The sequence below is a fragment of the Schistocerca serialis genome, chromosome 3 (assembly GCF_023864345.2).
Source record: "Schistocerca serialis cubense isolate TAMUIC-IGC-003099 chromosome 3, iqSchSeri2.2, whole genome shotgun sequence".
Lineage (NCBI taxonomy): Eukaryota > Metazoa > Arthropoda > Insecta > Orthoptera > Acrididae > Schistocerca > Schistocerca serialis.
The window spans coordinates 777,405,431-777,432,006 of NC_064640.1; the positions used below are offsets into that span (position 1 = coordinate 777,405,431).

General features: G+C 45.7%; 1 protein-coding gene across 1 annotated transcript in view; it reads left to right on the top strand.

Moving 5' to 3' along the window:
* The window catches only part of LOC126469580 (intracellular coagulation inhibitor 3-like), a 192,604-nt gene that overhangs the window by 126,090 nt on the left and 39,938 nt on the right, over positions 1 to 26,576 (top strand). Inside the window, exon 5 of the mRNA XM_050096696.1 lies at positions 15,917 to 16,143. Coding sequence (XP_049952653.1) covers positions 15,917 to 16,143 — 227 coding nt within the window. The remainder of the gene's footprint in view (positions 1 to 15,916; positions 16,144 to 26,576) is intronic.

Here is a 26,576-nt window from a genome sequence, read left to right on the forward strand (position 1 = left end):
TCATACCAAGATCTTCAGTTATTATTAGACGAACCGTTTCTCGATTTATGTTCAGTTCTTCTGCAATCATTTTCACGGATAATCTTCGATCAGATCGTACGAGTTCACGCACCCTGGCCAAGTTGATGTTCGTCCACTGCGGTCTTAATCTTCAACATTCGTTCTGCCTTCACTAAACATTTTATGCCAACGAAAAACTTGAGCTCTTGACATAACCTCCTCTCCACTTGCCTTCTGAAGCATACCGTAAGTTGTCGCGTTTTCACCCAGTTTAACGCAAAAATAAATGGCATACCATTGCGCAATATTCTGCGGTTCCATTTCCGTGACGAGAGACACAAACACGTGTTAACTTATTACAGTACAACTCACGACTGAGTAGTTGCATCGATGTGCCACTTGAACTAGAAGCAGCTGATAGACCAAGGTCAAAGGTATTCTACATCTACATTTACATTTATACTCCGCAAAGCACCCAACGGTGTGTGGCGGAGGGCACTTTACGTGCCACTGTCATTACCTCCCTTTTCTGTTCCAGTCGCGTATGGTTCGCGGGAAGAACAACTGTGGGAAAGCCTCCGTGCGCGCTCGAGTCTCTCTAATTTTACATTCGTGATCTCCTCGGGAGGTATAAGTAGGGGGAAGCAATATATTCGATACCTCATCCAGAAACGTACCCTCTCGAAACCTGGCGAGCAAGCTACACCGCAATGCAGAGCGCCTCTCTTGCAGAGTCTGCCACTTGAGTTTTCTAAACATCTCCGTAACGCTATCACGGATACCAAATAACCCTGTGACGAAACGCGCCGCTCTTCTTTGGATCTTCTCTATCTCCTCCGTCAACCCGATCTGGTACGGATCCCACCCTGATGAGCAATACTCAAGTATAGGTCGAACGAGTGTTTTGTAAGCCACCTCCTTTGTTGATGGACTACATTTTCTAAGGACTCTCCCAATGAATCTCAACCTGGTACCCGCCTTACCAACAATTAATTTTATATGATCATTCCACTTCAAATCGTTCCGCACGCATACTCCCAGATATTTTACAGAAGTAACTGCTACCAGTGCTTGTTCCGCTATCATATAATCATACAATAAAGGATTCTTCTTTCTATGTATTCGCAATACATTACATTTGTCTATGTTAAGGGTCAGTTGCCACTCCCTGCACCAAGTGCCTATCCGTTGCAGATCTTCCTGCATTTCGCTACAATTTTCTAATGCTGCAACTTCTCTGTATACTACAGCATCATCCGCGAAAAGCCTGCATGGTTGCCACATCTTGCGAAGAAAATCATTCTCATTAGTTTATTGTCCCACCTCGTATTAGCAATATTTTTATGCAGAGAGAGAAGGAGACAGCGACAGTGGGAAAAAACGGAAAAGTAATAATGGAAGACAGTGGACAGTGGGTGTGATGTAGAGAGAGCAAAAGACACAATGACATGAGAGAGAGAGAGAGAGAGAGGGGGGGGGGGGGGGGCAGTGGCAGTGGAACATAATTGACACTGATAGAACAGAGCTAGGAAAAGAGTGAAGGTGGCAGTGCCAGTGTGAGAGGAATAAAGAGAAGAAGCGAGAAGGAGCAAGAAGTAGCAAGTGAAGTGAGTGAGAGCCAGTGATAACGAGGTAGAGTAAGATAGTGACAGTGAAAGGAGTCATCAGCAGCTGGAAGGAACGAATGAAATAGCAGCAGCAAGAGAGAGCAAGGAAGACAATGACAGTAAGAGGAGACAGTAGTAGTAGGACAGAACGACGGAGACTGTGGCCGAAATACAGAGAACAATGACAGTTATAGAGACACAAAGAGATAATGACAATGAGTCGGGCTGAATGAGCGAGTGAGAATGGATAAGTTGGAGTGGATGGGTTCGAGCCACTTACAGCGATGGATTAGTGGGTGTGAGCGAGTTATAGTCAGGGCAGCTAGTGGATGTCAGAGGTGAAATGCACGTTAAAAAATTTTTAAACGTGCAAGATCGTAGAATAAGGCAGCTTATACCCCACTTTTTAGTCAGTCTTCTAATAAACATGAGCATATTCGCCTTTTTTGTGGTGCAATAGAAGCATTTTTCCGCTGGCTCATAATGATCCAACACAGTACACGTGCCAAAATCGTACTGCAAATCGACGTCAGCGATATGGGTCTGTAATCCAGCGGAGTACTCCTATTTTCTTTCTTGGATACTGGTGTGACTGTGTTACTTTCCTGTCATTACGTACGGATCTTTCGTCGAGAGAACTGTTGTGTATGATGCAACGTATGCAGCTATTATATCAGTGTAATATGAGAGGAAAGTAATTGGAATACAATGCGGACCAGAAAACTTACCTTTATCATGTTATTTGAGTTTCTTTGCTACACCGAAGAAATCTGTTTCCAAGTTACTCACGTTGGCAGCAGTTCTTGATTCGAATTCTGGAATATTAGCTTCGTCTTTCTTGGTGACGGAATTTTGGAAAACTGTATATAGTAACTAGGTTTTAGTGGCACTATCATCAGTAACATTATCATCGCTATCGCGCAGTGAAGATATTGACTGTGTCTTCCCTCTGGTGTACTTCACATACAACCAGAATTTCTTTGGATTTTCTGCCAGATTTCGAGACAGAGTTTCGTAAAGGAAACTATTAAAAGCATCTTGCATTGAGGTTCGCATTAAATTTCTAGCTTCTGTAAAAATTCGACAACCTTGGAGATTTTGCGTTTTTTTTTTTTTTTTAATTTGACATGCTGTTTTTCGTTGCTTCTGCAACTGCGTTCTGACCTGTTTTTTGTACCATGAGGGATCAGTTCTCTCTCTTATTAATTTATGTGATATAAATCTCTCAATTTCTCTCTATACTATTCCTTTGGATTTAAGCCACATCACACAGTTAGTACAGAAGGAATGAAGAAGACTGTCTCTTAGGAAGGCGCCAAGCGAGTTTTTATCTGCTTAATTAAATAGATATATTCTGCGTTTATTTTTAATGGGTTTAGATGTTACGGTATACAATCTCGCTACAACGACCTCGGATTCACTAATCCATGTATCCGTCATGATGCTCCCTGTTTGCTCCGAATTATTTGTTGCTAAGAGGTCAAGCATATTTTGCAATCATTTACACTTCGAGTCGTTTCCTGAATTAGTTACTCAAAATAATTTTCGTAGTAAGCATTTAGTATAATACTGGACGATGTTTTATACACTACTGGCCATTAAAATTGCTACACCAAGAAGAAATGCAGATGATAAACGGGTATTCATTGGACAAATATATTATACTAGAACTGACATGTGATTACATTTTCACGCAGTTTGGGTGCATAGATCCAGAAAAATCAGTACCCAGAATAACCACCTCTGGCCGTAACAACGGCCTTGATACGCCTGGGCATTGACTCAAACAGAGCTTGGATGGCGTATACAGGTACAGCTGCCCGTGGAGCTTCAACACGATAACACAGTTCATCAAGAATAGTGACTGGCGTATAGTGACGAGCCAGTTGCTCGGCCATCATTGACCAGACGTTTTCAATTGGTGAGAGATCTGGAGAATGTGCTGGCCAGAGCAGCAGTCGAACATTTTCTGTATCCAGAAAGGCCCGTACAGGACCTGTAACATGCGCTCGTGCATTATCCTGCTGAAATGTAGGTTTTCGCAGGGATCGAATGAAGGGTAGAGCCACGGGTCGTAACACATCTGAAATGTAACGTCCACTGTTCAAAGTGCCGTCAAGGCGAACAAGAGGTGACCGAGACGTGTAACCAATGGCACCCCATACCACCACGTCGGGCGATACGCCAGTATGGCGATGACGAATACACGCTTCCAATGTGCGTTTACCGCGATGTCGCCAAACACGGATGCGACCATCATGATGCTGTAAACAGAACCTGGATTCATCCGAAAAAATGACGTTTTGCCATTCGTGCACCCAGGTTCGTCGTTGAGTACACCATCGCAGGCACTCCTGTCTGTGGTGCAGCGTCAAGGGTAACCGCAGCCATGGTCTCCGAGCTGATACTCCATGCTGTTGCAAACGTCGCCGAACTGTTCGTGCGGATGGCTGTTGTCTTGCAAACGTCCCCATCTGTTGACTCAGGGATCGAGACGTGGCTGCACGATCCGTTACAGCCATGCGGATAAGATGCATGTCGTCTCGGCTGCTAGTGATACGAGGCCGTGGGGATCCAGCACGGCGTACCGTATTACCCTCCTGAACCCACCGATTCCATATTCAGTCATTGGATCTCGACCAAGCGAGCAGCAATGTCGCGATACGATAAACCGCCAGCGCGATAGGCTACAATCCGACCTTTATCAAAGTGATGGTACGCATTTCTTCTCCTTACACGAGGCATCACAATAACGTTTCACCAGGCAACGCCAGTCAACTGCTGTTTGTGCATGAGAAATAGGTTGGAAACTTTCCTCATGTCAGCACGTTACAGGTGTCGCCACCAGCGCCAACCTTGTGTGAATGCTCTGAAAAGCTAATCATATGCATGTCACAGCATCATCTTCCTGTCGGTTAAATTTCGCGTCTGTAGCACGTCATCTTCGTGGTGTAGCACTTTTAATGGCCAGTACTGTACCTACCATCGTCTTTGTACATGCATTTTCGCCAGCATATCGAGGGTAGATTGTAGTCACCACCAACTATAACCTATGAGTGAGTACCTATTAGACTTGATACTCAAGTTTCCTTTGAACATTTCAGAAACTGTATGATCTGAGCCAGGGGATCGGTAAAAGGAACCAATTGTCTATTTATTTCGGTTATCAGTATAATTTTAATTTACTTTCTTTTTTGACACCATTTATTGTTATTTACATTATTCTGATTGGGAACGAGCTGGCAACGGCCAATTCGCCGCTCTTCAGCCGTTGCGTTATCCGTACACATTATAAAAGTGGATGTACATATGTATGTATGTTACACATCTTCTCCCGAATCCCTAGACAGATTTCAACCAAGTTTGATACACGTATCATTTAATGTCTGGAAAGAATTACTGTGGGGTAAAGAACCACTCACTTATATATATGTAGACACAGACACCACACGTATCTGTATAATTAAGGCGAGACGACCAATGATCTCTTCAGTTCATATGCACAACAGGCTCGAACTCCTACAGGAATCGGCTTTTCTTCCTGTTCTTTTTCTTCTCCTCCTTTTCCTTTTTTTTTTTTTTTTTTAAGCGTGGAATCCTTCTACGTCCGCACCGACGTAGTGACCATCACAGAAGTTCTGCTGTCACCTACGTTCGCGCGTCGTGGATATAGAAGTGCTCGAGAAGCGAACGTAGGGTAGCGGATTTAAGTCAGAGGAGAAAAGCGTGCCATGGCAAGCACTAAGGGGGGAAAACCTCTGCGATAGTCTGGACGGCTAATAAGAGCAGTAGTGGTTTCCTGCTATCTGCGACAGATTGTGCAAGGGTGAAGTTGTTGTTAGTTTTGGGTATCGTGCAGTGCTCTGTACCGTTGTCATAGCTTTCGTCGTCATAAAGAATTTCGGTCCTATCGAGGAGGGGTACTACTAGGCTGGGCACCTATGACTTCTCCTGGTCCAGCTGCAGCGTCTGTACGTGTAAAAAGCCAAGGTTGTTATATGAGTGGCCGATTGGCCATAAATCGATCGCACGGTGTAAGAAGTTTGGTTGCAATTGTTTGCTTTTAGTGTGCAGCACCGCTTTGCTGCGTTGTCGGTTGGTCGGCTAGGTATTTGCAGCAGGCAACGCCAGTTAGTTTTGCTGTAATGCAGGGGTTCACCAGTATTTGCTTTGTCTGTGAACTTGTGTCCATAGGTGGTTAATTGTCCCTAGCTAGAAGTATTTTTGGGTGGTTGTGGCCGCGCGCAGTGGCCGCGAGGTTTGAGGCGCCATGTCACGAATTGCGCGGCCCCTCCCGCCGGAGGTTCGATGATGATGATGATGATGATGATGATGATGGTTGGTTTGTGGAGCGCTTAACTGCGCGGTTATCAGCGTCCGTACAAAGTCCCAATCGTTGCTCAGTCCAATCTCGCAATTATCATGAATGATGATGAAATGATGAGGACAATACAAAAACCCAGTCATCTCGAGGCAGGTGAAAATCCCTGACCGCTCCGGGAATCGAACCCGGGACCCATGCTAAGGGAAGCGAGAACGCTTCAGAAAGTCGCGGGAATGAGTAGTGTCGACCAATTCTACTAAGTAGTTTGACTGTGGTCTGTGTGTCCTGAAACCCAATATTCGGCTCACGCTCACGCAGCTGTGATTTCATCATGTACAATGTCACTGAGGGTTCTGATAAGGCAGAACTTTATGACTATTGCTCACCGCGACGTAGGATGCCGCCTGGTAGCGTTGCGAGCACGCGACGCGGTAACGAAAGTATGTAAGCGGAGCAGACACGGGCAGGGGATACCCCTAGCGAAGATTTGGGCTGCAAATGGGGGAATCCAATGAGAAAAGCGACTATGCCAAAGTGCAGCAGATTAAAAAAAATGGTTCAAATGGCTCTGAGCACTATGGGACTTAACTTCTGAGGCCATCAGTCGCCTAGAACTTAGAACTACTTAAACCTAACTAACATAAGGACATCACACACATCCATGCCCGAGGCAGGATTCGAACCTGCGACGGTACCGGTTGCGCGGTTCCAGACTGTACCGCTTAGAACCGCTCGGCCACCGCGGCGGGCCGCAGCAGATTATTATTACGCAGAGCCTATAAGCGAGTATGTCGAAAACGGTGAAACTGGTCGAACACTCACGTACTTGTGTAGTGAGTATCTACAGAAAGAGGAAGAAAGACAGTGAAAGTACCACTAGGCACCAAATGGTTGGAAGTCGACGACTCTTCACAGAAAGTAGGGTTCGGAGGCTTGCCTGCTTTGTAAAGTAGGACAGTAGGATCTCTGCCGAAAGAGCACAATGCTGGTGCACGCACAAGTGTTTCGGGGCACACTGTTCATCGTACATTGTTGAACATGGAGCTCCGCAACAGATCACCCCTACGTGATCATATGTTGACCCAATGACATTGTCAGAACCATAGGATTCGTTCGTAGCCGGCCGCAGTGGTCTCGTGGTTCTAGGCGCTCAGTCCGGTACCGCGCGACTGCTACGGTCGCAGGTTCGAATCCTGCCTCGGGCATGGATGTGTGTGCTGTCCTTAGGTTAGTTAGGTTTAAGTAGTTCTAAGTTCTAGGGGACTGATGACCACAGATGTTAAGTCCCATAGTGCTCAGAGCCATTTGAACCATTTGATTTGTTCGTCGATCAATGAAAACGTGTTGGCCCTTCAGGTGAATCACATTCTCACTACACTAGGTCTAGTGTCGTCTCTAAAAACGCCGTCATCGAGGTGAATGGCGGATCGAAACGTGCTGCGGGCCACGGTCGCAGGCTGGTGGGAGCGGTATTATGCTATGGGAGGCATTCCCCTCTCTTGCATGGGATCTGTGGTAGTAATCAAAGACGCACAGACAGCTGCGAACCAACTGCATCCCTTCATGCTTGATGTCATACATGAAGGCAATGTCATCTCTCATCAGCATGTCCGTGTCTCAAAGCCACAACCGTGCTACAGTGGTTTGAGGACCCGTCTGGGCCGCTATCGGGCGCCATCACCGCGCACGCAAATCAGCGGTCTGTTATTTACGCGAATTACATGACCTGTGCACAGACATCTAATGCCACATACCTCCACAACCCAACCGACAAACTGTCGGATCCCTGATACGCAAAATCAGTGATGCATTTCCTTCAAGAGACGGATAAACAAGCTGTTAAGAAGGTGGTCGTAATGTTTTGGCTCATCAGTGGACATTTGAGTTTTTTTTTTCATATAGACTTTGTATGTATTATACTCGATCCCCTCAGCTTTGAAGAAGTTAAGGAGATTGCTGTAATCTGTTTTATTGCATATATACAGTGATGTGTGGTCCCCTGCTAGTTTTGTGTGGTATGTGGCGGCGGAGTGACGTTCTATGAATCTCTTGTTTAGCTTTCAGAGGCAAGTGTAGACGCGTATTATGACCGGTAGGAAACCAGACGAAGTTGTTGTGTTCTACGTAGCTGCTGGGCTGCTCGGGGTAGATGTGAGGTCTTAGGCGCCTTGCCACGGTTCGCGTGGCTCCTCCCATCGGAGGTTCGAGTCCTCCCTCGGGCATGGGTGTGTGTCTTGTCCTAAGCTTAAGATAGTTTAACTTAGATGAAGTAGTGTGTAAGCCTAGGGGCCGATGACCTCAGCAGTTTGGCCCCTTAGTAACTTACCAATTGCGTAGCTGATGGTGTAGTGTTGCGTTGTTGAACTGCTACAGCGTTGTTTGCATGGTCTTCATGTTACCGGTGCTTGGAACCAGTGTTGGTAGTGTCGGCAGAAGCGCTGGTCGTTTGCCCTGTGAGTCTGCGGGCACACTTGTCGGCGTATGTTGCTGCTGTTTTGCGTTTTGAACATACCACCTGCCAAGGTCCGTCTTTTCCGTTTTTTTTATTCTTCTGTGGTCGCCAGAATCGTCATTTGAGGCTCGGGAGGCTGCATCGGCGATATTGAGGGCATGTCTAGCGTATTCACTGGTGGTGTATATGTATTACTGTTGCTCTTGCTGTTATGTCGCTTCCACCCGTCAGTTTGGCGACGAGCTCTTGCTCTCTCTGAGCCCAAGCTTCCTGATTGGCGGCACTGACATCCAGCTTTAGCTGCCTGATCACCCCCTGATGTGTGGCGAGCGGGACGGAAACGTCGACGGGAACAGTCGGCATTCCCGTCTCCTTTGCTGCAGTCTTGCCGCGGGTCATCGGGTGGAATCTGCAAGGGGGATCTGCCATCTCCCCAGCGTAAGAATACTTTTATTGAGGGTAGGGTGTGGATACGAGATAGTTTTGCTTTTTCGTCAGAAAAGACAGTTTTGCTTTTTCGTCAGAGATAAAGTCCGCAGCTCGTGGTCTAGCTGCTAGCGTTGTTGCCTCTGGTTCTCGGAGTCCCGGGTTCGATTCCCGGTCGGGTCGGGAATTTTCTCCTCCCGGGGACTAGGTGTTTGTCTTATCCTCATTATCAAATGGTTCAAATGGCTCTGAGCACTATGGGAATTAACATCTTAGGTCATCAGTCCCCTAGAACTTAGAACTACTTAAACGTAACTAACCTAAGGACATCACACACAACCACGCCCGAGGCAGCATTCGAACGTGCGACCGTAGCGGTCACGCGGTTCCAGACTGTAGCGCCTAGAACCGCTCGGCCACTCCGGCCGGCGGTATCCTCATTATCATTTTGGAAGTGCCGAGACTGGCAATGAAAAGATTTGGAACTTGTGCGGGCGCTGATGACCACGATGTTGAGCGCCCCACAACCAAACATCATCATCATCGGCAGAGATAAACGTTTTAGTGTACTTACAGATCTAAGCACTATGGGACTTAACTTCTGAGGTCATCAGTCTCCTAGGACTTAGAACTACTTAAACCTAACTAACCTAAGGACATCACACACATCCATGCCCGAGGCAGTATTCGAACCTGCGACCGTAACGGTCTCGCGGTTCCAGACTGTAGCGCCTAGAACCGCTCGGCCACACTGGCCGGCTCGGGTGAAAGACAGCCTACAGTGCACGGGGTCATCCAACAAGAACGGGCCCCTGACACTGAAATACCCTATTAAAGAACGAGAGAAACCCGGTGGGGAAGTGGCAACCATAGTTGCAGTAACTCTAGGCCGCTTACTGCTGTGAAGCGTTTAGCGGCGTGTGCTTGTAAGCGATGCTCCAAAGAGCGTCCTATGGCAACTAAGCCAGTTTTACCTCATTCGCGACGAAAGTGTCGTCTGGCAGCTACGCAAGGTGCAGGGAGCAGGCGCCGGTTAGGTCCGCTGCTCAGCTGCTACTCCATCATGGGAATCAGCAAAATGGCGCGAGTAAAAAAATGGCTCTAAGCACTATGGGACTTAACATCTGAGGTCATTAGTCCCCTACTATTTAAACCTAAGTAACCTAAGGACATCACACACATCCATGCCCGAGGCAGCATTCGAACCTGCGACCGTAGCAGCAGCGCGGTTCCGGACTGAAGCACCTAGAACCGCTCGGCCACCGCGGCCGGCGCCGCGAGTAATGAGAATGATGACCAAGGGGCATTACGTTACTAGTGTGTCAATAACTTGAGAATATGGGTCTGACTGGAAGCGTGTTAGGGTAGTCTGATCAGTTGCAATGACCCTGTGTCCGGATGGCTCAGTGACTGCTTTCGGCAGCGCTGAGGCGAGCACGCCTTCCTTTCGTCTCGCCTGTTGTGCTGCTTGCGAGCGGGCGCGCGATAGTGTACTTCCGCGTCGCGGCTTGTCTTCGTGTCCGAATTAACCAACCGCCATGGTGTTTTCCTTTCTCCAAATGGTTCAAATGGCTCTGAGCACTATGGGACTTAACTGCTGTGGTTATCAGTCCCCCAGAACTTACAACTACTTAAACCTAACTAACCTAAGGAGAACACACACATCCATGCTCGAGGCAGGATTCGAACTTGCGACCGTAGCGGTCGCTCGGTTCCATACTGTAGTGCCTAGAACCGCGCGGCCACTTCGGCCGGCCCTTTCGCCAAGCCATGATTGAATTAATGTTCCCTTTGGATCATGAGCGACTCAAAGCGTACTAAGTTGACTGGTTTACACGGGACGAAAAGCGTCTCCCGCCATAAGATATTCTCGGCATTCATTTTTCGATCCTTAGGACCAATGTGAACATAAAGCTGGTGAATCAAAAGTCGAGCGCTAACGTTGTGCGGCGCCATGCTACTAACGATCTCAAGTTCCAATATTCTGACGGCCATATAGGAGCTCTCGTGGTTGATCACACTTGTTTTGGCCTCCGAACGTTGCAGGTTTTCGAACTCCCGTTTGAAGTGCCGTCGGACACAGTGGTGGCCGCCTGTAAACCTTACGGAAACGTCGTCGGCCACGTTATGAGACGTGGAAGACGTTCGAAAGATACCGTGTCCTCAACGGTGTACAGCAGACAAAAACTGAACTGAGGAAGTACGTGCCTGCCTACTTGGTAATAGTCGGTTGCCGAGCTGTCGTCACGTACGATTGCCAGCCGCGCACTTGTTCAGGTTGTGCCCAGGAATGACATGTCCGTTCTGAATGTCTCCGACGTACACTGGTTCAGACGCTGACCGGAGACGTCGCTCTACCTGTGGCGCCCACTGTGTTACCTCTGTCTCATGAGTCAACGGCGGGGCTGCATGCTGCGCCCACTCTGAATCAGTTGGCGCCAGCGTCGACTCCTCTTGACAACACGGTGGACGTTTTTCCTGTGTTTCCTACACTGCCGCCGGAGGCAGTACCAACGGACGATGGCCGTCAGCCCACGCAAGCCGTCCGTCCCCACCTCATAGTTGTTAATCATGGGGCTGTACCGACCACCGCTTTTCTGACGTCTGGCCACGTGTCGGACAATAGCCGTCCGCCATCCGACCCGAAACAATATATTAGAAACCAACGGTCGCTGAGGAAACGGAAGAGACAACGCCCTACCCCTTCTCATGACTGCCTCCATCGGATGTGTGCATGGGATGACGACCCTGATACTGATGATGCGCTGTTCTCTGAAGCCCTGGCACCTGGCGACGCGATGTTTTTCCCCGCCTCCATCTCCAATCTCAGCGTCCACCTCCAGACACCGACCTTCCCCCGCCTGAGTAAGATGCGGTTGCCTCCCTTTCTGTGTCTGGCGCTACCTGTGGTAGTGTTCCATAGAACAGACCTGGTGCGACACCTGTCTCCTGGGCGAACGACGTCGATGCTGAGGACGGACGTTCTGGAGGTGTGCAGAGCAATGTACCTCCCTTTGTAGGGTCGGCTCCCTCCCCATCATAGTGCTGTACCCTTCTACGTGGGCCTAACAGGGACCTCCCTGTGCTTCCCTGTGTTTCAATCATGTCCTCCTGATTATGGCAGCTTTTCCGACGTATCGCATAGCCGCCGTCGGTGTCAATACCATTCCAGTACTCCACAAAACTGCCTTTACTACATGATATGCTGCATGCTGCGGACGTTGACGTTGCCCTCCTTCAGGAGGTGCACGTCCCAACTTTCTGTTCTCCACATGGTTTTACAGCACATGATTCCCATGCTTTCCCTAATGGTAGTGGGGTGGCTGCTACAGTTGCCTATCTCCCTATGCACGTTTTGTGGCGTCAGTATCGTCAACGTCTACGAGCCATCTAGTTCGGGATCGCCAGCGTGAACATTCCAACATCTTCTCCTAGATAGTCACGCCTCTTTTCTCGGGTCGGCAAGATGCACTGATCATGGGAGGCGATTTCAACTGCACCTAGGCACCCAAAGACCAATTACCAGCCAGCCGAAGTGGCCGTGCGGTTCTAGGCGCTGCAGTCTGGAACCGCGAGACCGCTACGGTCACAGGTTCGAATCCTGCCTCGGGCACGGATGTGTGTGATGTACTTAGGTTAGTTAGGTTTAACTAGTTCTAAGATCTAGGGGACTAATGACCACAGAAGTTGAGTCCCATAGTGCTCAGAGCCATTTTTTTTAACCAATTACCACGTCACTCTCCGTGAGTTGCGCTAGCGACAATTCTCCAGCGCCTCAGAATTGTGGATTCTTGGGAGCACGTTCATAGTGATCGTCCTGGGTTTACGAATTGCACTAGCCATTCTTCCAGCCGCCTCGATCGCGTTTACATCTCTCACGATATTATCAGTGGGGTGCAGGCTGCTGAAGTTTGTCCCACTGCGTTCTCTGACCATGACGCATATATCTGTGCCATTAATCTCTGCCGTCAAAGGGTGTGGCGCGGCTGCGGACCATGGAAACTGAACACAACCCACCTTACTTCACTCGACTCTCCTGTCATGGTGGGTGCTCTGCACAAAGCCTTCCCGGCCTTGATTGTTACTGAAGGGAGGTCGCGGTGTGGCAATGACGAATCCAGGAATTCTATTTCATCATTCTCTGGGAATGTACTATGATGCCGAATTCACCAGAGCGCCAGGATATGGCGAATCGTGGCAAGGCGCAGCTCACATCTCTCTCTCGCCGTTACCTTGAGGAGCTATTGTAAGGACGCGCACACACGACAAGTTAGCGCAGGAGCTTCTATCCATGTATTATGTGATAGCAGAACGGCGCCACCGTCAGAGGACTTTGATTAATGTTCTTACGACCCGTGATGCGCGGCGTTTAGATTCTCTACGCGATACAGGGTCTGCCCTCCATGCACATTACGTTATGCCGTACCATGAACAACGTCACTACCCTGCCAACATTAAGGCGGTCTCCAGACTTTCCTTTGGTTCGGTTCCTAGGGATGCAATGATGAATCAGAGGACGAAGTCCATGATACTATCCAGGCGAGTATTACGAACAGATCGCTTGGCCCTGACGGCCTTCCACTGGAGATTTATCGGACATTTCGTACGTGTATATGGAAATTTGTCACGACCTTACGTCACCTCTCGTACTGATCCCAGACGTTTTCCTCGATGGTTTAGTCATTCCCATCCACAAGCCTCGTGGTAACTCGCGGATATGCGATTACCACCTCTTGATGTCGCTCAACAGCAACGCAAAGCTCTTTTTTTTATCAATGCGTGGTATCTGTTCTTTCGGACCTGCAGCTGTGATACATTACATGTAAATTGAAGGTTGAGAGGGGGAGAAAGGAAAGGAAAGGAAAGGAAGAGATTACTGGTGTTAGCTGCATCGGGAATCAGCTGCGACGAGCGAAAATTTTTACAGGACCGAGATTCGAAACCAGGATCTCCTGCTTACCAGGTTCGTTAACCACTGCGCCATCTGGTACACAGTGTTATCGCAGCTGCGCGGACTATCTTGGCACGCTTCACAGCCGACCCACATTCCCATTGAACGCCACCTATCTGCAGTCCCTGTCCATTTCCTCCAGGCTCGCAACTCTGAGATTCCCGCTGGAGCTCAGACGTACTTGTGCATCCACACTGAAAAAGGTGGATCCGTTGCCCATGTAGGCGAATCAGTTATATGAATACGGCGTGACTGTTTTTTCGGTAATGTCCGAAAGGACAGACACCACGCATTGATGTAACTGTTTCGCCTCGATGGGCAACGAATCCACGACATTCATTGCGGACGCACAATTACACTACTGGCCATTAAAATTGCTACACCAAGAAGAGATGCAGATGATAAACGGGCATTCATTGGACAAATATCTTATACTAGAACTGACATGTGATTACATTTTCACGCAATTTGGGTGCATAGATCCTGAGAAATCAGTACCCAGAATAACCACCTCTGGCCGTAATAACGGCCTTGATACGCCTGGGCATTGAGTCAAACAGAGGTTGGATGGCGTGTACAGGTATAGCTGCCCATGCAGCTTTAACACGATACCACAGTTCATCAAGAGTAGTGACTGGCGTATTGTGACAAGCCAGTTTCTCGGCCACCATTGACCAGACGTTTTCAGTCGGTGAGAGATCTGGAGAAGGTGCTGTACAGGGCAGCAGTCGAACATTTTCTGTATCCAGAAAGGCCCGTATATTACGTGCAACATGCTGTCGTGCATTATCCTGCTGAAATGTAGGGTTTCGCAGGCATCGAATGAAGCGTAGAACCACGGGTCGTAACACATCTGAAATGTAACGTCCACTGTTCAAAGTGTCGTCAATGCGAACAAGAGGTGACCGAGACGCGTAACCAATGGCACCCCATACCATCACGCCAGGTGATACGCCAGTATGGCGATGACGAATACACGCTTCCAATGTGCGTTCACCGCGATGTCGCCAAACACGGATGCGACGGTCATGATGCTGTAAACAGAACCTGGATTCATCCGAAAAAATGACGTTTCGCCATTCGTGCACCCAGGTTCGTCGTTGAGTACACCATCGCAGGTGCTCCTGTCTGTGGTGCAGCTTCAAGGGTAACCGCAGCCATGGTCTCCGAGCTGATAGACCATGCTGCTGCAAACGTCGTCGAACTGTTCGTGCAGATGGTTGTTGTCTTGCAAACGTCCACATCTGTTGACTCAGGGATCGAGACGTGGCTGCACGATCCGTTACAGCCATGCGGATAAGATGCCTGTCGTCTCGACTGCTAGTGATATGAGGCCGTTGGGATCCAGCGCGGCGTTCCTCATTACCCTCCTGAACCCACCGATTCCATATTCTGCTAACAGTCATTGGATCACGACCAATGCGAGCAGCAATGTCGCGATAAGATAAACCGCAATCGCGATAGGCTACAATCCGACCTTTGTCAAAGTCAGAAACGTGATGGTATGCATTTCTCCTCCTTACACGAGGCATCACAACAACGTTTCACCAGGCGACGCCGGTCAACTGCTGTTTGTGTATGAGAAATCGGTTGGAAACTTTCCTCATGTCTGCACGTTGTAGGTGTCGCCACCGGCGCCAACCTTGTGTGAATGCTCTGAAGAGCTAATCATTTGCATATCATAGGATCTTCTTCCTGTCGGTTAAATTTCGCGTTTGTAGCATATCATCTTCGTGGTGTAGCAATTTTAATTGCCAGTAGTGTACGTAAGACCTCCTGCCGGAATCTCTCAGTAGCGAGCATGTTAGACATAGAGAGGTACTGCGGATAAGCGTGTGTGTCGGTCGAGAGGCGTGTCAAGATCATTCGCGCAGATATGATAAACACTGTGTTCGAGTGGCGCAATGATTAACGCAACTGTGAAGTAAGCAAGAGATCCCGGTTTCGAATCCTAGTTCGGCACACATTTTCACTCGCCTCCGCTGATGCCGCACACAGCCTGATGCAGTTGATATCAAGTCCCTCCCCTTTCCTTGCGTTTCTCCTCCGTCCTCCATCAGCTAACATCATTTCACTGTATTGCACTAAAATTAAAAATGTGTGTGTTTGATTCATTTCGACTGTCCGTGGATACGACTAATGTGATGTGGTTGCAGGCGCACAGGCGCTGGAGATCCGCACTGACGCGGGCGTGCTGAGCCACTGGCGGGACCTGGATCGCACCGGCACGCTCGCCTTTCTGTCGCCGCAGCAGACGACGCTCTTCCAGCGGAGTGGCCGCGTCGGCGACACCATAGTCGTGCCCATGGTGCCGCACCTTGGCCTATTCCGTAGCGGACGCGTCGCTCCTCTAGCCTGCACCGCCATTGAGCTTCCTCTCAAGGTAATTCTTTTTTTTTCTTTTTTTTCACAGGAAGTATAAGTAATAAAGCCGCACAGTTGTCTCACTGGTTTTAAAACGTATATCGACTTTAAACTACTACTGATATTATCGGAAATAGTTGACTACATAATTTCCTCTAAGAGCTTCCACTTTTGTAAATGCCTCTCCTACTACCTTAATAGCATATTAACGAGTCCAAATGTATTTATGTGCACATATTTACAAGTTCTTAGTGGACGGTCATTTATCTAGCTTACGAAATTACCACACGGGAAAAATGGTTCCCTAGTTATTAAAACTTATTTGGACAAAAATTGCCATTACGGTTTTCTGCAGAATTCTTGGGGATCTATTCGGAATTGTGATCATAATTCCTCTCAAAAACTGGCAAATAATTTCTTTCACACGATTAAAATTTTCCCGAGTAATATTGTTTTTTTTCACAAAATGTTGCAGAATATTTAAATTTCGTACAGGGAACTCAAGAACTAAAACATAACTATCGAGAACTCTGAAGAAATGTATACCGGGTGGTCAAAAAGTCAGCATAAATTTGAAAACTGAATAAATCACGGAATAATGTAGATAGAGAGGTACAAATTGACACACAAGCTTGGAATGACATGGGGTTTTATTAGAACCAAAAAAATACAAAAGTTCAAAAAATATCCGCCAGATGGCGCTTCATTTTATCAGAATAGCAATAATTAGCATAACAAAGTAAGACAAAGCAAAGATGATGTTCTTTACAGGAAATGCTCAATATGTCCGCCATCAATCCTCAACAATAGCTGTAGTCGAGAAATAATGTTGTGAACAACACTGTAAAGCATGTCCGGAGTTATGGTGAGGCGTTGGCGTCGGATTTTGTCTTTCAGCATCCCTAGAGATGTCGGTCGATCACGATACACTTGCGACTTCAGGTAACCCCAAAGCCAATAATCGCACGGACTGACGTCTGGGGACCTGGGAGGCCAAGCATGACGAAAGTGGCGGCTGAGCACACGATCATCACCAAACGGCGCGCGCAAGAGATCTTTCACGCGTCTAGCAATATGGGGTGGAGCGCCATCCTGCATAAACATCGTACGTTCCAGCAGGTGTTTATCAGCCAGGCTGTGGATGATACGATTCTGTAACATATTGGCGTACGTCTCACCCGTCACGGTAGCAGTTACAAAACCAGAATCGCGCATTTCTCGAAGAAAGAAGGCCCGATAACGGTAGATGTGGTAAACCCAACACATATCGTGACTTTCTCGTCGTGCAATGGAGCTTCCACGACAGTTCTAGGATTTTCGGTAGCCCAAATTCTGCAGTTGTGGGCGTTGACAGACCCACGGAGAGTGAAATGAGCTTCGTCTGTCCACAACACGTTACTAAACCAATCGTCATCTTCCGCCATCTTTTGAAACGCGCCGGCCGCGGTGGCCGAGCGGTTCTAGGCGCTTCAGTTCGGAACCGCGCGACTGCTACGGTCGCAGGTTAGAATCCTGCCTCGGGCATGGATGTGTGTGATGTCCTTAGGTTAGTTAGGTTTAAGTAGTTCTAAGTTCTAGGGGACTGATGACCTCAGATGTTAAGTCCCATAGCGCTCAGAGCCATTTGAACCACTTTTTTTTTTAATGCCCACACTGCAAATGCCCTCCGCTTCGCTAAATCGCCAGGTAATAGTTCATGATGCCGATGGATTTTGTACGGATAGCATCGGAGGGTTACGCCTAAGTGCCAACCAAACAGTAGTGTATGGAATGCCGGTGCGACGTGCGACTGCACGAGCGCTGACTTCCCCGTGCATAGACGAACCCGCTACAGTCTCTATTTCTTCCTGAACTGTCTCAGCAGCATTACGCCTTGTGCTCGGTCGGCCACTACCGGGTCTATCGTCTAAACAACCCGTGGCTTCGAACTTCGAAATCATTCTCGCCACAGTTGCATTTGTCAACGGACCTTTACCCGTTCGAATCCCCTTCCTATGGCGATAGGATTGTAACGCTGAACTAGCACATTCCCCATTCTGATAATACAGCTTCACTAAAAGCGCCTTTTCAGGTAACGTCAACATGTTGCTACTGCTGGTGCATCTGATTCTCTCTCTCTCATTACAGCTCCTTTTCTACACGATTGTAATGTGCAGTCATTGACGTTTTGCTGGCCAGCGCCATGTGTCTGATATTTTGTGAACTTTGTTTTTTTTTGGTTCTAATAAAACCTCATGTCATTCCAAGCATGTGTGTCAATTTTTACCTCTCTATCTACTCTACATTATTCCGTGGTTTATAAAGTTTTCAAATTTTTACTGACTTTTTGATCATCCGGTACATCACGAAAGTCGGGTGCGAACTTCACCGGCCCCAGAATAGTTTGCAATATTGCCCGACATCGACATCAGTCCACAGAGCTTTGACGCACGGGTATGCCATAATCGAAGCTGTTCCGTTGCCGATTGGTCGGCTATTTGAAAATGCGCAGGAAGCTCGGAATGATATCTAGCGGTACAGCGACGATTTTACACGCAAATATTCAAGCGATAAAACGATGCATGTGGTATTCCATTATTTTCTGGCCTCATAGGATCCATTCACCTCGAGTATCTAGAAAATGACTGTTGAAGATAATATACGGATGTCACCTGAGGTAAATGATTTGCTTTTCGAACCATCTCCTAGGGGACAACACTACAGCGACCCTTCTGAAGCGATAATGATACAAACGACGAATACGACTATGATTTCGATTGAAAAATGTAAAATATCGAATAAAACATTTCAATATGGCAATTTCGGCTTTTAATTCGTTGTCAGCGGCTTCACAATACTTTATAGCCGAAGCGTTACTCAAATCCGCTAAATTTATACATTTTGATCCGCCAAATTCGATCCGCTATTTTTCAATTTTGTATTTCCGACATTTGATTCCTAATCAGCGACCCAAGGAATGTAAGAGAGCACAGTTTTCTAGGATTTGTATCCATTTTTCTATTATTTCCAGGTTTGAAGCGAGCTCGCCCATTTTGCGCCGTCACAATTTTTTCGTGTTTCAGTGAATCACACGACGCATTTCAGAACTTGTACGTCGATCGTCAGTTGTAAATCATCTTAATAAATTAGTTACTTCTGCTCTTGAGTGAAGCGATGCGAAATGGAAATTCCTGGTATGAGAAGATTACATGTTAGGCTCTCTGTTTCGTGAATCTAATGACGGAAAATATAATGGGAAACAGTGAAAAAGTTCAGCGAAACAAAAAACAATGAGTAACGTTTTTAACGTTTTAATACCAGCAGACGCTGGTTTATCCATTCTATAATCACACATCACGTTACTCAAGGCTAACACTTGCTTATACATTTCAAAACATTTCACAAAGTTAGTTTAACATGAAGTCACCAAAGATGGCGTTTATCGTGCACTGCAAAGAATCTGAGTTTTACATACGCAAAGAAATAAATTTAAAACATGTCTTTAAAATTACTAACGTAACTAGGGCTATATTTAACCATGATTCAGATTTTCTGATTTTTTGGAGGTGTATTTTATTCATTTATTTACACGTAAAGTTCCGTAGCATCAAATTGAGGAGCAAATCTCCAAGCTCATGAAACGTGTCAATACATGAAATTACAACATAAAAGTAATAATAGATAAAAATAAAATGTTTATGAACCCGAAAAAAGTCAGCCCGTAAGTTTAAGAAAACGCAATCAACAATACAACAAGAGTCAGGTTAATTTTTCAAGAAACTCCTCGACAGAAGAGAAGGTGTCAGCCATGAGGAAACTCTTCATTTACGATTTGAAAGCGCGTGGATTACTGCTAATGTTTGAATTAGAGTGGTAGCTTATTGAAAATGGATGCAGCAGTATACTGTACACCTTTCTGCACAAGAGTTAAGGAAGTCCGATCCAAATGCAGGTTTGATTTCTGCCGAGTATTAACCGAGTGAAAGCTGCTTATTCTTGGGAATAAGCTAATATTGTTAACAAGAAAAGACAGCAAGGAATATATATATTGAGAGGCTAAAGTCAAAATATCCAGATTCGTGAGCAGGGTTCGACAAGAGGTTCGTAAACCCACACCACTTATTGCCCGAACCGCCCGTTTCTGAGCCAAAAATATCCTTTTCGAATGGGAAGAGTTGCCCCCAAAATATAATACAATACGACATAAGCGAATGAAAATAAGCAAAGTAGACTACTTTTCGTGTCGAACGATCACTCACTCCAGATATCGTTCGAATAGTAAAAGTGGCAGCATTTAGTCTTTGAACAAGATCCTGAACGTGGGCTTTCCACGACAGTTGACTATCTATCTGAACACCTAGAAATTTGAACTGTTCAGTTTCACTAATCATATACCCATTCGGTGAAATTAAAACGTCAGGTTTTGTTGAACTGTGTGTTAGAAATTGTAAATCTTGAGTCTTACTGCGATTTAGCGTTAGTTTATTTTCTACAAGCCATGAACTTAGGTCATGAAGTACACTATTTGAAACCAAGCCAATGTTACTCACAACATCCTTTACTGCCCAGAAAACAGAAATATTTTAGAGTTACCAGTAATACTGGAGGGCATATCATTTATATAAATAAGGAACAGGAGTAACTTCAACACTGATCCCTGGGGCATCCCCACTTGACTGTACCCCACTGAGACCCCACATCACAGCCATTCCCAACATTGTGAATAATGACCTTTTGCTGTTTGTTGCTAAAATAAGAGGTGAACCAATTGTGAGCTACTCCCAGTATTCCGTAATGGTCCAACTTCTGGAGCAACGTTTTGTGATCAACACAATCAAATGCCTTAGCTAAATCAAAAAATATGGCTAGCGTTCAAAACCTTTTGTTTAACCCATCCAGTACCTCACAGGAAAAGAGAATATAGCATTTTCAGTTGTTAAACGACTTCTAAAGCCGAACTGTACATTTGATAGCAAATCATGTGATATAAAATGATCAATTATCCTTACATACACAACCTTTTCAATAACTTTAGCAAACACCGATGGCATAGAAATAGGTCTAAAATTGGCTAAATTATCCCTTTCTCCCTTTTTATAATGTGGCTTTGTGATTGAGTACTTTAATATTTCAGGAAATTGAACATTCTTAAAGGAAAAATCACAAATATGGCTAAATACAGGGCTAACTGTGCAGCACAGTACTTTAATATTCTGATAGCCACTCCATCATATCCATGACAGTCATTAGTCTTCAGTGATTTAATTACTGGCTCAATCTTCCCCTTATCTGTATCACAGAGGAGTCTTTCAGACATCAATCTTCGAAAGGCATTTGCCACGAAAGTTATATGATTCCCTGCAGAATCTAAATTTTTAATTCACCAGCAATGTTCAGGAAACGGTTGTTAAATACTGTATATATATATCTGATTTATCCGTAACATAAATATTTTTACTACGAACTGACTTTATATCGTCGACCTTGTACCGCTGAGCAGACACTTTCTTCACAACTGACCATATGGTTTCAATTTTATCCTGTGAATTAGCTATTCTATTTGCGTACCACATACTCTTTGCCTTCTGAATAACATTTTTAAGCACCTTACAATACTGTTTGTTATGGGCTACTGTCGCTTGATTGTGACTACTTCTAACATTCTGATATAATTCCCATTTTGTTCTACATGAAATTCTTATCCCACTAGTCAGCTACCCAGGCTGCCTATTACTACTAGTACCCCGTTTAGAGCGTTCTAATGGAAAGCAACTCTCTATGTTATCGGCGCTATAAACATCTTGCCACTGTTGTTCCTTGTCAAGGTTTACACAACTCTCTATTGCTGTTGGATTAACTCCCCTACATAGTTTGTAATTATATGTGGCATCTGTTTGAGTACAAAAGCCTTTTAGTGTTAAAATTTTTGCAGCATGGTGTGAAAGACCATTCACCCTTTTACTAACAGAATGCCCATCTAGTAATAAAGAATGAATAAAAATATTGTCTATGGCGGTTCCACTGATCCCCTGCACCCTAGTTGGAGAAAGCACAGTCTGCATCAGATAATATGAATTTAGATCTACCAACATCCTTTTGCTTGCACTATCATATACAAAATTTATATTAAAGTCACCACATTTAACTAATTTCTGGTGGATCAATAACCCTCTCTGCCCCTCCCGCTGGAGGTTCGAGTCCTCCCTCGCACATGGGTGTTTATGTTGTTCTTAGCATAAGTTTAAGTAGTGTGGAAGTCTAGGGACTGATGACCTCAGCAGTTTTATTATGTTGTCGCGAATGTTCTGGCTGTCTTATACATAAGCATACATACTTGGACATCCGACATTCACTAGTAGGGGAACCACTAGTGGATTCGTTCCCAAGTTACAGAGTTGGAATACTTGCCAGTTCCTGTAGAGAATTGCAGAATGATTTTTAATAATGCCGAACGTCCCACATACTCTCACACACGCATTCTCATTCACATGCACACTAACACACAATACACATATTTACTTAGAATTCTTGAAATTATTATTACAGAAAAGTCACAGAGGTTTTCTGAAACTAAAAACTTTCCAAATTTATATATGAACACTGAAAGTGTTATCAGATCATTGTACATAGTCACTGAAGGTGAACTATTACATCACTGTATTTATTTAAATTCTTGACTGTCGGAAAATTACGTTTTTTTGTGGAATTTTACCAACTTCCAAAATACAACTATTTTTGATCTCAGACTTTGACATATTGTTTGTTTTCACAACAGAAGGATGTACAGGGTGTTTCAAAAATGACCGGTATATTTGAAACGGCAATAAAAACTAAACGAGCAGCGATAGAAATACACTGTTTGTTGCAATATGCTTGGGACAACAGTACATTTTCAGGCGGACAAACTTTCGAAATTACAGTAGTTACAATTTTCAACAACAGATGGCGCTGCAAGTGATGTGAAAGATATAGAAGACAACGCAGTCTGTGGGTGCGCCATTCTGTACGTCGTCTTTCTGCTGTAAACGTGTGCTGTTCACAACGTGCAAGTGTGCTGTAGACAACATGGTTTATTCCTTAGAACAGAGGATTTTTCTGTGTTGGAATTCCACTGCCTAGAACACAGTGTTGTTGCAACAAGACGAAGTTTTCAACGGAGGTTTAATGTAACCAAAGGACCGAAAAGCGATACAATAAAGGATCTGTTTGAAAAATTTCAACGGACTGGGAACGTGACGGATGAACGTGCTGGAAAGGTAGGGCGACCGCGTACGGCAACCACAGAGGGCAACGCGCAGCTAGTGCAGCAGGTGATCCAACAGCGGCCTCGGGTTTCCGTTCGCCGTGTTGCAGCTGCGGTCCAAATGACGCCAACGTCCACGTATCGTCTCATGCGCCAGAGTTTACACCTCTATCCATACAAAATTCAAACGTGGCAACCCCTCAGCGCCGCTACCATTGTGCACGAGAGACATTCGCTAACGATATAGTACACAGGATTGATGACGGCGATATGCATGTGGGCAGCATTTGGTTTACTGACGAAGCTTATTTTTACCTGGACGGCTTCGTCAATAAACAGAACTGGCGCATATGGGGAACCGAAAAACCCCATGTTGCAGTCCCATCGTCCCTGCATCCTCAAAAAGTACTGGTCTGGGCCGCCATTTCTTCCAAAGGAATCATTGGCCCATTTTTCAGATCCGAAACGATTACTGCATCACGCTATCTGGACATTCTTCGTGAATTTGTGGCGGTACAAACTGCCTTAGACGACACTGCGAACACCTCGTGGTTTATGCAAGATGGTGCCCGGCCACATCGCACGGCCGACGTCTTTAATTTCCTGAATGAATATTTCGATGATCGTGTGATTGCTTTGGGCTATCCGAAACATACAGGAGGCGGCGTGGATTGGCCTCCCTATTCACCAGACATGAACCCCTGTGACTTCTTTCTGTGGGGACACTTGAAAGACCAGGTGTACCGCCAGAATCCAGAAACAATTGAACAGCTGAAGCAGTACATCTCATCTGCATGTGAAGCCATTCCGCCAGACACGTTGTCAAAGGTTTCGGGTAATTTCATTCAGAGACTACGCCATATTATTGCTACGCATGGTGGATATGTGGAAAATATCGTACTATAGAGTTTCCCAGACCGCAGCGCCATCTGTTGTTGAAACTTGTAACTACTGTAATTTCGAAAGTTTGTCTGCCTGAAAATGTACTGTTGTCCCAAGCAAATTGCAACAAACGGTGTATTTCTATCGCTGCTCGTTTAGTTTTTATTGCCGTTTCAAATATACCGGTCATTTTTGAAACACCCTGTACATCAAATATGACGTTCCTCAGGTTATTGCTGTATTAGTTATTAATATTTTTAGTTTCGTATAATGTAAGTGGCCTGCCAGCGCTACTCCACTGCTTTCACACGCGCAGCTGCAACAGATGGTCGTGACGTCAGTCTGCAGGACACAACTCGTCCGTTACTGACCGTATAATACTCTACCGGCTTACATTGCAGCCCACATACATTCCGAAGTAAAGTAGACAAATGGGCGATCGCGCACTAGTTGCGACGCCACAACCTGGTACTCACTTCCCAACACTTCCTAGTTCCTACAACTCAGTAGTGTGTTTACATTTTGCGGTGTGCAGTTTGCAACAGTAGCGGTTATGATGCTAACAAGGGAACCTCCCCATCGCACCCCCCTCAGATTTAGTTATAAGTTGGCACAGTGGATAGGCCTTGAAAAACTGAACACAGATCAATCGAGAAAACAGGAAGAAGTTGTGTGGAACTATGAAAAAATTAGCAAAATATACAAACTGAGTAGTCCATGCGCAACATAGGCAACAACAAGGAGTGAGCAAGCTCAGGAGTGCCGTGGTCCCGTGGTTAGCGTTTGCAGCTGCGGAACGAGAGGTCCATGATTCAAACCTTCCCTCGGGTAAATAGTTGAACTTTCTATTTTCAGTTTATGTGACAAACGCTTATATTTTCATCACTTTTTTGGGAGTGATTATCACATCCACAAGAAAACTTAAATCGGGCAAGGTAGAAGAATCTTTTTACCTATTCGCCAAGTGTGCAAGTTAGGTGGGTCGACAACAAATTCCTATCATGTGACGCACATGCCGTCACCAGTGTCGTATAGAATATCAGACGTGTTTTCCTGTGGAGGAAACGGTTGGCCTATGACCTTGCGATCAAATGTTTTCGGGTCCCATTGGAGAGGCACGTCCTTTCGTCTACTAATCGCACGATTTTGCGGTGCGGTCGCAAAACACAGACACTAAACTTATTACAGTGAACAGAGACGTCAATGAACGAACGGACAGATCATAACTTTGCGAAAATAAAAAAAGTAAACTATTCTCCCGAGGGAAGACTTGAACCAAGGACCTCTCGTTCCGCAGCTACTCACGCTAACCACGCACTTCTGAGCTCGAATGTTCCTTGATGTTGCATGTCTTGCACATGGACTACTCAGTTTGTATATTTTACTAATTTTTTTTATGGTTCCACACAACTTCTTCCTGTTTTCTCGATTGATCTGTGTTTAGTTTTTCAAGGCCTATCCACTGTGCCAACTTATAACTAAATCTGAGGGGGATACGATGGGGAGGTTCCCTTGTAAGTACTTACGAAGTTATTTGTGCACCGATATACAGATACTAAATTTAGTGTTTTATGCTATTTCTGGCTTTTGGAAACGTTCGCTTACTGTGTTTTTAGGTTTTCTGTGCTTTGAATTCGTTTAATAAACTTCGTTCTTTAGTTTTCAGCTGACGTTTCTTATTGTTTCTAGTAAAATATTTCAGTAAAACTTTCATTCAGTGTTTTAACTTTGTTGAGTGTTCCAGTGGCCGATTGAATGTTTGGTTTTAGCTAATAATTTTGTGAAGTTTTGTTGTTATTGGTATTAGCTATGGTGTAGTGGTATTAATACAAATAGTTGCTTTCTTAGTAGACAGAGAATTTCGAGACCGCTATTGTTAGTTCTATAAATAGTTCTACTGGCGTTACTAAAGTTAAGTAGAGGAGAAGTATAGTTTTTTTCAGTAACTGTAAAATTTTACGGTGAGCGAGAAGTGTGGGCTCTGTCGTAGGTTTGTGAGTAGTGGGTTACGGTGTGGGATTTGTTCAAAGTATTTTCATTGGGGGTAATGCAGTGGGGAAGCCAGTGGGCATTCTAGCGAGATCCTCTCCTGGGAATGCAGAATCTGTAGTAGAACTAGGTTGATAGAGGAGCAGGAGCATAAAACCTGTGCCCTTCAGGTGCAGTTACAACACGCAAAGGAGGAACTAGGTAGGTTGAGGAGAGTGAAGGGTGCTGGGGAATGAGAACTGGCAAGAAGGCAGCTAGGAATAGGAGGTATTCAGACAGTTATACTTTGCATACGTTCAATAGATTTGACCAACTGTCAGAGTTGAGCGGAGAGGAGCCTCTTGCAGATGTAGATGTAG